Raw genomic sequence first — 17,034 nt, 5'->3', positions numbered from 1 at the left:
ATCTGCCTGTGCAAGCTGCACCACAGGGAAAGGCAGCCTTAAGTTATACCATTATGGTCTGATCTGGGTCAGTGCAACCTTCAGATGCCCTTGCCATGCCCTCTTCCCAGCCAGCACTAGCCAGTCGAGGCATAGTAGCTGCTGGCTCTGAATCACCTACTTAGTAGGAGCTGTGTGCACCACAGTACTGTTTATGCCTCCAAGCAGACTTTCCTGGTCCAAAGAACATGCATCACCAGAAGCCAACACTGCCCTTTTGGGCTGGTTTCTTGTATTTAGTCACACATATATTTTTCCCTCACTGCCTGGTTGCAGGCCTTGCTGTTGCCTCAGTTTCCCATTCTTCTTCCAGTTAATCAAGCCTCCTATTATGGGTGTGTTTTTCCTTCCCTCAGTAACCCTCCCCTTTTGAGGATCTACCTTATTAACAAAATCCAGTGCACAAATTTTCCTTTCACCTTCTTACCTGGCTCATAGCCCTTAGCGCAGGGTTCTTTTTTTATACTAAGACTGTTGCCTCTCCAGTCTTCCCACCCATTTCCTGCTGCTTGTGAGCTTTCATTCCACCAGGACCTCTGCTTGGGAAGCAAAAAGATCCTTGCAGCTTGCACAGCACTACTACTTCCTAAAGTTGCTTCCTTTTTAATACGCTCCAGTTCTCTTTATATTTCCAGCTGCCCTGCTGCGAGTTGTATGCTCCTGCTATCATGCGGCCTTGCAGATACTCCCTCCATTTAGGGAAGCAAGCAAAACTCAGCACATCTGAAGATGTGCCTCAGCTTCCTTACCTGGCTAGTTCACCTTGTACAAAGACTGCATATAGCATGCTGAGATCAAAAACTGTATATTCATACCCCAAAACAACAAACAGACTTGGGTTCTACTAGGATGTCACCTTTGCATTCTTTTCTACAACTGTATTTTGCAAAACAGTCGAGCAGCAACAAAGCAACTATCACTACCTTGTATGGATCTGGACTCTGTACATTTCACATAAGCATGTTCCTTCACTATAAGCTTCTAGATTTTGCGTTCATATCATGATACACGGTGGCAGTCCTGAAACTCTGCAATCTGTGCAGTCACATTGACCCCTGCATCTCCACCCTTACCACCCTCCATCTGTCCCACTGATTGCTATCTAATTCCTTGCCTGCAGTCCTGTCTGAGTCTGGTGCCAGTGTGCTGCAGAAGGTATAGAGTTCCTTAATTGCCCTCTTGCTCTGTGCTTGGAAAGTTGCCTTTTGGCTCCACCTCCTGGCTTTCCAGACAAATAGGACTAGAACCTTAGGGTATTTTTTCCATTTACAGAAAGGAGCAATAACCACAGCTCTATGGGGATCTAATACAGAAGCTGTCCTATTCTGAAGTGGGGAGGTCTTTGTGGAATATGGAAATACGTAGGACATTGGCACGGATGGAAACAGATGTGTGCCTCCAGCCACCCTATACTGAGCCCTACAGAACATGGACATGGCCCTAGTATAAAGTTGCCAGACAGAGGGCAGAACATCCATCTATTATTAAATACACTTGCCTTTCCACTTTGTTGCTTAACACAGGAGAGAGGCAGTCAAAGCATATGGTTGCTTGCTGTCAAAAAGCATGCTTCAAAGAAAAAAGGTACCAGCCCTCAGGCAGCCAGGTAAAAAAAAGGCTTGAAGTCATTTAGGCTGAATTTGTGTAGCAGAAAAAGATGTATGGAGAGATGTGGTGTAGGGGATTTGGTGACAAAGGGGAGAGGGCAGTAGCTATACAACAAGCAAGATGCTGGTGGCAGATGAGAAGTGAAGCAGGAAATCCTGAGTAGGAAAATTCAGGGTGAAGGAAAGGAACGGTACAAAGTATTGGACAGGGGAGATATGACAGGGATTCTTAGGGTATGGAGCACAGCAGGCCCAGGATGCCTGAATCAGTGACCTATACCTTAGCTTGCTACTTCTCCTGGAACCCACTTACTTGACTGAGCGCTGCTTTGAGCCCTGACTCAGTGAGGCAAACTCCCTGTAGAAAGTACTATTTTAAAATAATGGAAAAAGTAACTGAGACAGCAGATACACTGGAGATGCACAATCACAGAACATGATGGGGAGGCGGGGGAATTTTTTTGAAGTTTGACCTTCCTGCCATAATCTTATTTGGTGAGTATATTTATTTACTCTCACTGTGGCTGAAGTGCTTATGTTCTCATGCCCAGGGTATCACTGTGCCTGGCCAGGAGTTAGTTGGTTTGTGTCTTTGGCATAAATTCCAAGTCTACATGCTGTTGGATTCGGCATCTCCTTACATAATGCCCCAAGCAATGTTTAATTTATAGCCATTTTGTCCTCATTGGTGCCTTTTGCCCCTTCTATACATGGTGCCGTGTGCTGTAGGCAAAATGGGAGGAAATGTTAATATGGGTCTATGGTACACAGCTTTTGTTGTGTGATTGCATAAAAGTTGTGAAATACATAACTGGGCTTGCACAATAGCTGGTTTCCAAATATTGACCCAGATGTTTCACATTAATTTTTAAAATACCACAAAAGTCCAATCCTCCTTTTTAATGCAGTTGTAAAGATAGGAGAGGGAGCAATAAGGCTAAGAAGTGCTGTCTGAAAGGGATACACTTCTTACCGCTAAACCTTAATTTCAACTGTATGAAAACACATCCACTGTTTCTGGCCAGAAACCTTTATGTGCAGACTTTCAGCCTGAAGTATTTTTGGAGTTAGGTTGAATATAGACTGTAACAGAAAAGCTGAGGGTCTTCATGTTGCTGCAAGATAAGCTACTGCTTCTGGGTCTGAGCCACTGAGCCCAAAATACATGGCATCCCATGTAAACTCAGTGGAGTCTCATGTGCAGACATCTAGCCCCTTTATTTCTAAAATCCAATAGGCCCAAATTCTCTATTGGTAATGCAACTTGTTTGCATCCCTCTAACAAAATATGATAGCCATATATGTAGCATGACTTGCCACCCAGGAATTTCTAGTGGTTCCCAACTCTCATGTTGCGAAAACAATACTTACTGTAGAGTGACTGTATCTGCAGTCTTTCATGGAGCAGTGGATAATGGTCAGAGTCTGTACACCGCCTGTTTGTAGTAGTCAGAAGGGATCTTCTGAGACCATCTCAATGTAAGCCAAGGCTAGAGGAGCCCCAAGGCTGCTATAACTTGCATATGGAATTAAAACCAGTCTACGCTTCTGCCTTGGGTCCTTTGCTGAGTGCAAGTCAACAGAATGCCAGAACTGGGTTAATACAGTATCTGGGGGAAGACGCCTGCATGATTACCAGTGCAAAATATAAGTACACAGAGTTTGATGAAACAGTCCATTGAATGCACAGAAACTCCAGAGCCCTTCTTTTGGACATGGGTTTCATTTGAAATTTTAAAGAGATAGTAAAATGCATTTACTGTACTCTAGCATTTGTTTTTCATAAAGCTATTCAAACTGTGAATACAGACTTCTTGACAGAAAACAGTTTTATTAAATTGTAAATAATAGCACAGCAAATTCTCTCCTCATTTGTTATATTTCCTTGAAATACTTAGAATAAAGTTAATCAACATGACTCCCTCCCACTTTCTGATAATATCACTTTGTTTTATTTAAACCTTATATAGTCTGTTCAAGTTATGGGCCTGTCAGCCATGTTGGAACTCTTGCGTTTCTTGTAGAAATGTTTTAATTGCCGTAATACACAGATAAAGCATGTCATATGAAAATTTGATCTTCATGACAGATGTTTCTTGGTGCCAATAATTTTTTTTAATGGCTGGTAACTAGCTCTAATAGTGTAATGCAATTATCAGGCTCTACTGAATACAAAGCATGTTGCTGAAACAGATCATACTTTGTGAAACAGGCTATTTCCATTGACATAAGAGCTTCACCTTTATTTGTCCTTTTTATGGATGTCTCAGAAGCTTCTTTTGGCTCAAGTAGCATAAAAGGCTGAATTCTAGCTATAACCCACTAGCAAATACCCTGATTGTAATATAGCTTATGATACCTTATATGTAGGATAGCTGTGCAGCAGTTATGGTGGCTTCTACAGTGAATATCTTTGATTACAGTTCCAGCATAGGAAGAAAGTTGGAGGAAAATGGGGCATGCTGGAGTACATCTCTACTGCTAAAATGTTCTTTTACACCACTAAAGAAAAAGTTAGAGCTTTCCTCTGGTCAGAAGCAGGATTAGACAAACTTACAGTAGCTTTCTAATACTCCCGTTCCATCCTCCAGAACTGACACGGAAGAATTGAGTCTCTAATCTATGTCTGTAAGCAGCTTTTGCAGTCTTGTATCATAATTGCTCACAAATATAATGCAATAGAAATCAAAGCCAATAAAGATGCATATGTTTAAAAAAAAAAAAGTTTAATTTGTAGTTTTTCTTCATTGGACAAAGGCCTAAAATCCATAATGACTTCTGGGTGATGGCGAGGGACACCTTGGGCTTGGTTGATTTGCAAGTCTGAAATGTCATCTCTGCATTTTTAGTTTTAATCCTGGAACCACAAAGTAATTTTTGCAGGATAGGAGGACTATACACTATAAACTTGTGTAAGCAACTGGTAATACCTACCCAGCAATTAGTGTAGGGGTCCTGCAGAAAACAGTGACAGTTTCACTACTGACTTCCATGTACATTCCCTACAATTCCTCCGGAGGGATTCCCAGAACTGCGCTAGGTCAGAGCTATGGGTTACGAGGGTACCCACTTTTAGCCTTAGTACAGGTTATGTGCTATGCCTGTTGCAGTTTGATTCACTCATGTTTTCAGTGGTGCTGAGTAAGTTTCTTTCTTTTAAACAGACAGAAGCAATGAAGATAGCGCTAGAAAGTCTTAACCTCAATGTTGTAGAGATGACTGATGAAAATGCTACCTTAGATGGTGGAGATGTCTTATTCACAGGTAAAGTGAATTTGCTGTTTATGTATCTGCACAGTACATTTCATATAACCTGGTTTCTAATCATAACATTTACTAGTGTAGAACTCATTAGATCACTTGCTTACCAAATGGTAGAGTCACACTAAGGTAGCTGAGAAGCAAACTTTCCCAACTGCTGCCAAAAATAATAGAAATAGCTATGTACACATATTGCAAAATGCCAGTTATTGCACATACCAATTTTTAAGCCTTTATTCTATCTTATGAAGTATAATATTCCAATGCTGACATGCTTTTGGCAGCCAACTTACTTTAGTTATGCCATGCTTCTTGTTACTGGCAGCCATGTTTTTACAGACCAGTTTTCAGAGATTGTAAAAGCTCGATTCAGACACAAATGTAGCTGGTTCAGTGAGTAAACTACTAAAAATGGACTTTTAGTTTATAGGTAAGTAGACATCTGGCAAGCAACTCATGTGCTGAACAAGTTATATGCATGACTGACGTAGAAGGTGAAAATACTGACTGGGGTTTTTTTGTAATTAAACCCATTATGTGTAATCTCACTGAGAGTATTTTGCTCTTTGCCTGTGGTAAATATAGCTGTTTACTGTGATCAGTATCATAGAAGGCATACCTCTTGGCTTAATTTACCAAAGGAATGGGGGAAGGTTTCAGGTTAAGCAAAACAAAACCTAAGAACTTCCTACTATGTTACAGATCCCAACATCTATTTCTTCTGCACCTTCAAGATACCAGCATCTCTGTAACTGTTATGGGGGATGGGAGAAATCTCAGAGGGAGGGACTGCCAGTGATTTATTAATCCAGCCCGGCTGTTCTTTTCCTTTATCCTATGGCCATTGCGGGGCTTTTAGGAAAAGAAACTGTTCATGTTTCTGATAAAATGCTTCTTCTGGTAATGGGTAATTGGTTTAAATGATCAGCCTGCAATTGAAGGTTGTATTTTTCAATAACCTACATATTGAAACATTAAGCATTACAAACATTACATAAGTTACATGTTAATATTAATAGACTTTTGCCATAGTCAAGCTTCAGTTAAGTCCTGTGAAGGATTGTTATGAAGTCTCTCCCATGAAGTTGGCCTATTTTTAAAATGCGTCTTCAGGGGATTCAGTGCCGTTGGTGACTTGCATTTCTGCAGCCATTAAGAAAAAAAGCCCTATTGTTAATTTGTTCCTTACTTCTCTCTCCAAATTTTTTTTCTTTCAGGGAGAGAGTTTTTTGTTGGTCTTTCAAAACGGACAAATCAACGTGGTGCAGAAATTCTGGCTGACACATTTAAGGTTTGTAGACTCATTCTTCACTAATACATTCTAGCCCTTCTGTCCGTGCCACAAAGCATGAACAGTCCCCTGAACTAAAGATGCTGGGTAATGGAACTGGTACTGTTTTAAAATATTCACAGTGAACTGTTCTCATTTCTGCACAGGATTATGCTGTCTCCACAGTTCCTGTTCATGACTCTTTGCATCTGAAGAGTTTTTGTAGCATGGCTGGACCAAATCTGATTGCTATTGGTTCAAGTGAAGGCGCACAGAAAGCCCTCAAGGTAAAATGCACAAGATGATCCTCTGGGATAAGCAGCAAATTTTGCTTTTCTCTCTCTGCAAGAGCACCTGAGTTTGAGATGAAGAAACAATGCAAAAATAAAACAGGACACTAAAGGGAATACTGTGTGCACATAGTATAAGGAATATTGCTGTTAAGCGGAGAAGTCATTATGCTGATTAGCTTTAACAATAAAATGCTTTATATGTGGCCAGAAGTATAACAAGGTATCCTAGGCAGCAGTCATGGAAAAGGTAGTGGCAGTGGCTGGAACTGTGGTGGTTCTGTTCTTGCACCCCTTTTATGTTGGAGCCTGGGGCTTGTGCCCCGATTGCCTATCCATAATTACGTTACTGTACATGGCTTATAGATGCTTCTACTTGATAGTGTTGAAGTACCTGTTTTTTGTTCAGTTGTATGGGAAGACAATAGTAGGAATCAAGACTGAAAGTTAGAAGGAAGCAGAGTTGTCCAGATTCTTTAATATAGAGGCAACAGCTTTGACATAAAGGCTGCTGACAAACATGAAAACCCCCCCAAAAAACAGTTACTTGAAGCGGAAGTGCATTAGTTTGACCAAGCTCACCCAACTTCTGTATAGATTGCACTTTTTAGCAGGGCCTTTGGCACTTCTATCTAAATCTGTTTCAATCAGCTATTGGACAAAAGTGCCCAAAAGGCCCGCTGAAGTGCGCAAGCTATACAGACTTTGGGTGAGCTGGGTCAAACTAATACAGTGCATCTTCTAGGCATGCGCCGTGCTTGGTGCAGGGGCACACCAAGCTAAAAGTAAAGCATTGGGGGGCTTCACATCTGTAAGCAGCCAAAGAAAGAAGGATTCAGTGAGAGAACTTGAGAAGGGAACTGATGCAATGGGAGAGAATGATTTATTGGAGCATTGGATGGGTTGGAGAAATGTGAAGTATTTTAGAAATGTTGGAGAGAAATGAAAGGTTTGATCAGAGGTAGGGAGAAAAGGGTATGAAGCAATAGACACAATCACCATGCTTGTAACCTGAAGTGAAAAAGGAGGATGGTGAAGCTTCATAGAAGGTGGGGGACAGGGAGTTAAATAGTTAGGTGGATACCCATTTTAGGGAGGTTCAGGATAACAAGACTAAGAAAGAGGAGGCAAATAAAATATAGGTTACATTTTCCATGTAATTCCATGCTGTGCTAACATCTACCTTTAGGGGATGGGCAGTTGTTGGGGAAGAGATGAAAATGCCAGGCTAGGTTTCCAAGAGTGCAACACTGACTTCTTGCCAATGAGGAGTTTCCAGGATTTTAACAACATGAGACAGTATTCTGAGCTGAAGTGTCTAACATGAATACTATTGCTCCTTCTCATTTGCTTTCATAGAGCAGAGTAAGCTGTAAGAGATCCATCACTGTATATCAGTTGCAGAAAACAAGGTGGTTACATATGCCATTTAGAAGGATTAGGTTTACCAACTAAATGCTTTACAGTTCACAGTTATATTCCCCAGGCACCAATGGTTGCCCTGGAGAGGCTTTCTATCACAAAATGGAACAGTAAAAGGTCTTTTTTTATCTGCCTGGAAAGGCCAAAGTACAAAATGTCCTTTCTTTAAAAAATGTGATGTCAAAAAATAAAGTGAAGCCATGTCCAAAATAATTATGACTAGATGAGCATGTGCATTTCTCATTCCATCAGGTACGTCTCATCAAGGGTCATGTGAAGGTTCATGTGTTCAATAACAGCATCAAGCCTGCTTCCCAGTGCTCCGGTTATAATTACACTGCAAAGAATGAACCCACACTTTGCTTTTCAATGTTACCAAATCCATTCTGAGGATAAGAATGTGGTGATTATTACTAATAATTATTATTATTGTGCTGTGGCAGATTAAGATTTATTGGGGCTCTGGGTAAACATAAAATTGGAGTCCCCCCACCAGGCAAAGGCAGTTTCCCTCTGCACCCACCAGAAGGCTGTGGCTGGCTCCACCCAGCCTCCTCGGCACGTCGAGGGCAAGAGCACTGCTGAGACAAAGGTGGCCCTGGCCTGGCCCCTCCGCCTGGTGGATGTCACACAGCTGGGGCTGCAGTCCCTCAGTGCTGTGGGACGAGCCAGGGCTGAGGCTGGGGTCAGCCTGTGAGGAGTGGCATGGGCTCTGCACTGCACCCAGCTGCCTGCCCTCCTGCCCCTTTGGTGGCCCTGGTGGGGCAAGGGTCTCCCGTCCCATCCTGTCCCAGCAGTGCTGGTGCCGGTGGCCTCCTGCAGACAGCAAAGAATGGGAGTGGAGCCGCCCATAGGGCTTCCTGACAAAGATGGCCCTAGGAAGCAGCTGCCACCTGCACAGAGCCCCACGTCCTCCCCCTACCCCAGCTGGAGAGGAGGCATGCACTGCCTGCCCCAGATGCTCATGGCCAGGATGCCTGCCTAGGCTATGCTGTCCCTGGCGCCCCAGGAGGCTCCCAATTGGTGGGGGCCCATGCATTAATAAAGTGCTCTTAAAGTGTGGTAGCTATAGTGAGTGCCCTCTTATTTGGGGTGAGATGGTATAGAGGATACAATATTTTCTTCAGTACAAGTAAATAAGCTATGTGTGGGCAGTCTGGAGCACTGGTGAGAGCAGGATTGACAGAACCAAAGTCTGATGCTCAAGCTGAAGTCAGGAACTGCTGATCTGCACCAGTCACGGGACTGAGAGGATGTTAGAAGGGTCAGGAAAGACAAAGGCTAAGGCTGGAAAAAGTGTGCAGACAGGTAGGAACATCAGGCAAGTGGGGCCTCTCAAAGTCTGAAAAAGCTCACAGTCTAAAGGTGGCCAATCTTCCCAGCTGGTCTGTCGGTCCTTTATTGCTAACTCTTGAGAAAAAAAGTTAGAAGTGACAAATTATTATGTAAAGTGTGGCCCGACTCATTTGCATCATGCTAAGGGTGTGGCAATGTAGATATAGTAGCTCCCTATCACTTTAACAGAGATGGATTAAAATATGATGTATAAGTGTGGCTTGTTACTTAGATATCTACATTTGTATGTGCGTACCATACCCAAGGTATTTTTAAAGATTACGGAGATGAATATTTATACCATGATTTTTGCCTGAAGCTTCTGAGCAGGATTCAGACCACATTGAACCAGGCAGAACATGGCGAAACTCAGAAACAGACACTATCTTTACCTCTAAGAGCTTACAGACACAGGCTCTGAACCTGCATAGACATATGCACCTACTTAACTTCCCTAGGCCGACTCATGCATAAAGTTAAGAATGAAGACAAATTGCTATGATGTATTCTTACATGTTTCTTTTTCAGTTCTTCAGATACTTTCTGTCTAGGGACATTCCTAGAGCTTTACATTTTCCAGGAATGTGACTTCTTAGCAGGGCTGGGCAGGATGTTCTCTCATCCCATGCTCAATTCTATGAGTTAATGATAGTTTCAGACGTGAGTCTATAATAGTGCTAGACTTTTAAAAAAGGTTTTCTACTCCTAAATTGGGACTAAACCAAATCTTAAATGTTTGCCAACCAAAAAAAAAACCCCAAATAAAGTTCATAATGGGTCAAATGAAATACTCCCTCTCAACATACTTTTATAGACACACACATGCGCATAAAGTACATTTCTGAAGGAAAAGTATTTTTGATCATCCAAAATGACTATTTTCATTTTGAAAATGTCAAAAAGTGATGTTTCAACAGCTTTGAAAAAGTTTTGAAACAAGAAGCATCTAAACCAAACTTTTCCTATGTTTTCTGGTTTTCGATGAGTTGGCATGTTAAGTGAGTTCTATTTATTATATACAACATATTTATTACATATATAATAAAGGGAAATTGTCATCTTCCAAAGACATGAATTGCCAGCAAGCTATTTGTACAGATACAACATTGTTTATCTTGTTAAATCAGTGGTGCAGTTAAGATTTTGTGGCCACTAATAGATAACATACATATATTACCTATTGCTAAAGCAGCCTTGCTGTTTACAGCTGTAGTTGTAGGCTCAGAATCTCAGAAGCGTAGATTTAGAACAACACCAGTCAGTGAAGATTTATTAGCTGAGAACCTTGGTAGTGGTAGCAGGGCATTGTTAAGGGTACTATATTTAACAAATTTTGATTCCCAAATGGGTTTGCATAGGTTTTCAGGCTTTGAAGCTTAAAAATGCTCATGTTCAATTAAGCTCAGTGTTAGCATGGTACAGTCTCACAAGAGATCCCCAGAGTATTCCTTGGCTCATATTTGCTGGAATAAAAGTCTCTGTCCTAATGTGACAGAATTTGGATTTCAGAAAAAAGTTTTCCCCTTCTAAAATTAGATTAGGATGAACCAAATTATAAAAGAATAATGAGCCAGTTCCTAGTAACTGGAGGAATGACAAAAGAGCAGAGACTTAGAGACTTGGGGCTTGGAGGAAAAAAGCTTAACTCTTACCTTTCCATCTCTTACAGAAAATTCAGGCTGTATTTTCATAAGCTCTACACTCTGCCCAGACGTTCTCTCAGGCAGTGACAAATTTACTGATAATATGCATCCGCTCTTGAACAGAAACAAGACCGCAACAAACATGACTACTTTCCCAAGACTTAGTTACCTATAAACCTTGGCAGTGGTGGCCTTCAGGGTTATAAACTGTGGTTGTTGAGGGTAACTTCTAAGGAAACCTGTATTTGATTATGAATTTAAATGCACTTTCTTAAAGCATGCCCTGTGGTTTTTAAACTGAGGTGTTAGAATCAACACTTTTGGTGCAGGGGGTAGGTGAAAGCAGAGGCATGACTGACCAGGACTGTACCCTGGGCAATATGTGCCCCTTTGCTCACTGCATCTCCCCAGCTTCAGCTCTGTCTCTGGCAGTGGGGAGGATAGAGCAGTGGTGGTAACATAGGAGAAGCAGCCAGAGATTCACTGCTGCTAGTGGAGATGTCACCAATAACCAGTGCTATTTTTGGCTATTTGACATCCATGTCAGCAGCAAAGAAGAAGGTGACAGTATGGGAGAGTGTCACGGGGCAGGGCTCAGGAGCGGCCATGATCTTCCCTGGCGCCCCTACCATGCCAAGTTGGGTCTCAAACGCACCCTCCTTCTCACCCGCCATGTCTTGGTTTTATATAGTTTTATATGGGAGGCTGTCTTTAATTCCCCTGGACATGGTGCTCTTGTACCGGCCCTACTCCGTCCCATGATCCAGTGCACCCCAGCCTTATGGGCAACGCGTGCCTCCGACCTCCACTTTAGCACACCCCAAGCCTCGCAGGTGTACCAGACATTCTTATGTCTCTTTGTATGTTCTAGGTATGCACCCCTTCACAGGGACCTCTTCGATGAAGACCCTCTCCAAGCCCCCTACTATGTATGAGACCTCTCCGGGCTGTCCCGCGTGCCCTGCCCTCTCCGGGCTCCTATTCGTACGATCGCCCTATTTCAGGCTTAGTCGCGCGCTCGCCCTGCCTCGGGCCCCCAACCGCGCGCTCTGCCCTACTTCGGGCTTTTATGCTGGCCCTTGCCCCTCTCTGGGGCTTCCTAGTAGGCTCCCCCCCTCCTTTGGGGCTTATGCCTCGGGCTCCTCACATTCTCACCCTCATTGGGCCTGTCTCGCGCTTCCCGCGCACGCTCACCCGCTCTGGGGCCAAATACTGTCCCACACAGGGCTGGGGTCACAACACCCCAAACGCAGCACCCCCGGCGCCAACTGCCGTGCCTTCACTCTGGCACCCAAATGCTCTGCCCACTCCAGGCACCCAGGAAAATCCCCCACTATTGGGGATCTCCCCTGAGCCTGTCCCAATAATCACCCCCCACTGGGCTGGGGTCAGGCCACCCCAAAACACAGCACTCTCTACTGCGCTGGGAGCACCCCACTGTACCGGGGAGCCCCTAATGAGGCCTCCTCCATCCCCTTATAGCCTCACCCGGTCCTCCAGGGTAACACAAACATAAACCGTAAGCCAACTGGTTATAACACCAACCCAACTCCTGGCTCTAACGCAACTCTAAGCCAACCCAGCTGTAACCCCAGAATGAGCTTTGTGGCTACAACATAAATCCGGTGCCACCCTGGCCCTCTTGCCATACCTCCTTGCCAGGGGGTCTCTCTACTCACAGCATCAGGCAGATGGTCTGGCTGTACTACTTGGCTTGGCTCAGCAGCAAAGGTCTTGCTCCTCAGGCTGCTAGATGGTAACTACCCTGCTCAGCCCAGCAGAGCAGAGCAGAGCAGAGCAGAGCAGAGCAGAGCAGAGCAGAGCAGAGCAGAGCAGAGCAGAGCTGCTGCTGCTGCTGCTGCTGCTGCTGCTGCTGCTGCTGCTGCTGCTGCTGCTGCTGCTGCTGAGGCTGCCAGAAGAAAACTGCCTCTGGCCTCAGCCTCTTCTGTTTATATGGGCCAGGCCCAGCCCCCTGGCGGTCAGCTGACCCAATCTGTTGGGCTGTGCTGCCCTGATGACTGACACCTAAGCCCTATTATCAACGCCAGTAGCAGGCACCTCAGTGCCCTGTTACAGAGAGATACCTCTCCTAGTGGCAGCACTTCTCCAGCTGCTGCTTCTCCACTGTGCATTACTACCACCTCTGCTCTCCCCACTGTTGAAGCTGGTGCAGTTAGCATGGCAGGATCCAGCTCTGCCCCATGCATTGGCACCTGCCGCTGAACATGGACACATCCTGCTACACCTCTGGTGGAAGATGTTGGCTCCCCAGCTCCCTACTGCTGTCTTCTCTGCAGCCCAGGAGCAGTTGGACTGTGAGCCAGGAATGCTCTGAGCAGCTCTTCACACTCCTCAGTGTATTTGTTTAGTTGTCCCCATTGGGCATCTTCTGTGTTGCAGAGAAAGGAGGAGAGAGATTCTGGCACTTTCATGCTTCATTGCCAGTGTGGAAGCCCAGAGAAAAGCAGAATAGTAGCTTCACTGGCTCTACCTGAACCTCACCACAGACTGGAATGACTTTGGGGTTGCTGTAACTTGAGCCACTTTCTGAGATTCACCAATAAGCTGTAGATTAGGTGGGGATAGAGAGGACACAGCTTACCCTCAGGCAGAAGCTGGGGACATCAAAGTTGGTTTTGTTGGCAAGACAGTCATTGGGGTCATTCCCATAACCCTAACCCATGGGAAGGAAATCCCCAGCAAAAAATATGCAGATGGTTGTAGTTCCCTTTGGCTGCTTAGTTACACAGAGCAAGTAGAAAGCAACAGAAATCTGCCCCTGTGTATTGGGTGGCGCTTTGCCCTTTTTTAACATCAGTTGCCATATGCTGGGTATGTTTGGCAGTTCTGTTCTGCTTTCCCATTTCAGGTGGACTCCTGTGTATACAGCTGAGCTGGGGGAGACAGGCAGGTATTTGTCTGTCTATTGGTGCAGCTTGTGGCTGGTAAAAAAAGCTACTGTGGCAGCTACTGAGCAACTAGCCAAGCATTTCCTCTCCCTGCTCCTTGTGTTGAATCAGGCATAGGGAGAGCAGCACAAGATGAGAGATCAGACCTGGCTCCAAGCTGCTCAGAGCTACCCTACTGGCCTGAACTACCAAGCTTTGTATCTCATGGCTTGCCATCCCTAAGGGCAGGCTGTGTAGCTGTAAGTTAGTTTTTATGTTTGTATGCAAGTTATGTACAAATTATCAGCCCCCCTCAGGCTGAAAAGATTGCCTACCAGCCTCTTCATTCCATGAAAAAAGAATCTCACACAGCCTGTTTGTTGAAGTAAGCATCATCTGATGAAGTGAGCTTCAGCCCATGAAAGCTTGTGCATGCTCTCTCTCTCCCCAAAATCTAATGCTGGGAAATTCCTGAACGTCATTCACTGACACTTTTTAAAAACTCACTTGGAGACAAAAAGGAAGCACAGTAGAGTTTGGCCCAAGTACTTAAACTTTGGCAGTGTTATGACCAAGTGAAAAAGAGATCTTGTAACAAAAAGTGTTATGCAAACTTAGCTACTGGCCTCATTACCAGCTCTGCCTGTCATATCCTTATTTCATTCCTCTGGAATTAAACTTGCCCCATCTTCATAAAGGTAACTAAAACCCAGATCTAAAGCCTATTTAGTGGCTCAGTAGGGCAGAACTCAGTCGGCTCCTACTCTTGTTATCCCCACTAGGGCACAACAATCCTGACAGTCCAGAACACCATTTCTTTCTTTTGATGGCTTTTTTTTTTTTTAAACACTTTTCATTCTCCCTGTAGAAATTCAGTCTTGCAACCAAGATGGTTCAGCTGTATTTGAGTACCTCTGGCAGTTCAGTTTGAACTAAGGATGCAAAGGTTAGAAAATGCAGAATGAATTTTCCTGTGAACAGAAAAATGGTCTGTTGTGTTCTACTATTTTCATACTTAATCCTGTAAGATTCTCTTTTCCAACAGTCTTGTTGGAGAGAGGGAGCTATTTTTAATTTATTTTTCTATGTTGCACTGCATGTAACCATGCAACTCTTGAAAAATTTAAACTTAGAACTTAAATGTAGCACAGTGGTATTGATTATAATCTTCAGAACTGCCTGTGTTGTATGCTGCAGGCAAACTATAAAATGGCTGGAAAGAGTTTAGGATAATAAAGCACATGCTAAACACAGATGATAAATCAGAAGTGACATTTTGATTTTGAGATCTTCAGGCTCTGGAAAATAGAACACATGGCTATTTGGACTGCAACTGGAAAGTAAGACTGTAAGAAACTGGATGAAAGCATAAAAAAAATTAACTGCTACCTGAAACAGGTCTCATAGCTGAAATATTAATCTCCTCTAACTGCTTTGTGCTATTTTTAGCATGCATTTATTTCCTTCCTTTTATTAATCCTGTTTTACATTCTGTACATTGGATGTGTGCTCTAGCTATGAACTGGGTCAAGAAAGAAAAAAGGAGAGGCTTATTTTTTTGTTCTTCAATGGAGCCAGGATTTTGCCATCTGCAACAGTGATCTCCAACCCCTTGCTTGTGGCAACATGTTGCCCTTAAGACCCTCTGACATTTTTTGTAGTGACAGGAAATTTCACTTTCCACAGGTACATTTCTTCAGATTGCCAGAGAGAGTAAAGTATGATGTCTTCAACATGTTTCTTACTGTGTAAAGGGGCTTTTTAAGGTTGAGAATCATTAATCTTTACATGTTCTTCAAACCAGGCATCTTTAGGTGCTGATTCTGCTCTCCTGAAATCTGTGAACTATACTATTGACTTCACTGTAGACAGGTTTTGGCTTTTTGCCAGTGTGCCTTCAGACTGAAGGGTAATCAGTACTGTTGTTTTAGAGGTGCTCTTTACACTGCTGTTATCCTTTTCAGGGTACTTCTAATAATTCTTTGAGTTGTGCTGCAGCAACAGTCAATTGACACAGATCTCCAAATTGAAGTTTTGTTAACCAGACGTACAAATGCTAAGCGATGTTACTGCAGGATCAGAGACCCAATTAATTTCTGTTTTGTGCTGCTGGTATTAGAAGCTAGAAATCTGAAAAAAATCTGTGCTTGTACACTTCGTATTTATGTTGGCTGGTTTAGCAGAGATGCCCTTGAGGATCTGAATTACTTGAAATAGCAGGCTTCTCATTTGACATAGTCCAGTGCTTTCTATGGTGGGTAAGTTATGTCACTTATGGACAGTTCTGTCAGCTGAGATCAAATGATTTTCTATCACCCTTCAGACCCTTTCAATAAAAGTATCATAAACCCATATTACTGTACACAATGGCCCAAATCCTGTTTCACCTCCAAAGCACCTGAGTTTCTCATTCTGACAATGGACATTAGGCAACCATTGTGCCTACAGAAGGCAATCCTTTTCTTTTTCAGGGAGATACATACTTCTCCCATTCTTTTGATGGGCAGATTTATGGCTGTTCACACATTTCTTGTTGTCATTGGCAGAGAGTCTAGCAGGGTGCAGGAACTGGGGCAAATCAGCCAGGACACAAAGAAGCTGGTGGTGTTGATGGCAGCAGGGGGAGTGGCGAGCAGCCGGATGCAAAGCTGATGGTGTGGGGGGCGCGCGTGGCGAGTGGTGCAGAGTCACCAGTACTAGGAGGGGCCATGGCTGATCTGCCCAGCTCCACAGGGCCCCCCAAAGCTTAGGGCTCACGACAGTCGCCCTGATACACCCCCTCCCAGGGACAGCACTGGTCATTGGTAATCCCTCAATTTGAGGATGTCTCTACCATGGCTTATTGATAGATCTGTGGCCTGAAGTTGGAAGTTTTTCCTCAGGAAAGTGTAGGCTGCAGGCTGGGATTCCTCTCTTTTTCCTTCCTTCACTATTTCTTCTCTACTTTACCTTGAAAATGGGCTGCTGCTTGGTTAACATTGTGGCACCACCGCAGTTGGTTGACAGCTAGGTCCTCCCAGTTCTTGATGTCGGCATTCATTTTTTTTAGGTATGCCTTCAGTGTGTACGTGTAGCATTTCCAATGGCTGCTGGAGGTCACAGCTAAGCTGTCCCATTACTAAGTTGGGAGTAGAGCATTTGTTTTGAATGTTGAGAATTGGACATCTGCACCAGTGTCTGGTCTAATGAAGTTGGTGCTTGAGAATCACCAACTTGGGGCTGGTAAGATTGGTTTCAGCAAGGATGCTGACATGTGTGCAGAGGGCATCCGTTTGATGT

The 17,034-nt window shown here is 43.8% G+C and overlaps 1 protein-coding gene across 2 annotated transcripts in view; it reads left to right on the top strand.

The window, feature by feature from the left end:
- Window positions 1-17,034, top strand: part of DDAH1 (dimethylarginine dimethylaminohydrolase 1) — a 107,150-nt gene that overhangs the window by 65,231 nt on the left and 24,885 nt on the right. For both annotated transcript variants that reach the window (XM_090049443.1, XM_090049442.1), the window contains exons 2-4: window positions 4,811-4,910; window positions 6,125-6,198; window positions 6,345-6,464. In XM_090049443.1, coding sequence (XP_089905569.1) covers window positions 4,811-4,910; window positions 6,125-6,198; window positions 6,345-6,464 — 294 coding nt within the window. The remainder of the gene's footprint in view (window positions 1-4,810; window positions 4,911-6,124; window positions 6,199-6,344; window positions 6,465-17,034) is intronic.

The sequence above is a fragment of the Crocodylus siamensis genome, chromosome 5, assembly GCF_052110815.1.
Source record: "Crocodylus siamensis isolate JL-2025a chromosome 5, ASM5211081v1, whole genome shotgun sequence".
In the NCBI taxonomy this organism is placed as follows: domain Eukaryota; kingdom Metazoa; phylum Chordata; order Crocodylia; family Crocodylidae; genus Crocodylus; species Crocodylus siamensis.
This window is presented reverse-complemented; position numbering and strand designations above follow the sequence as displayed.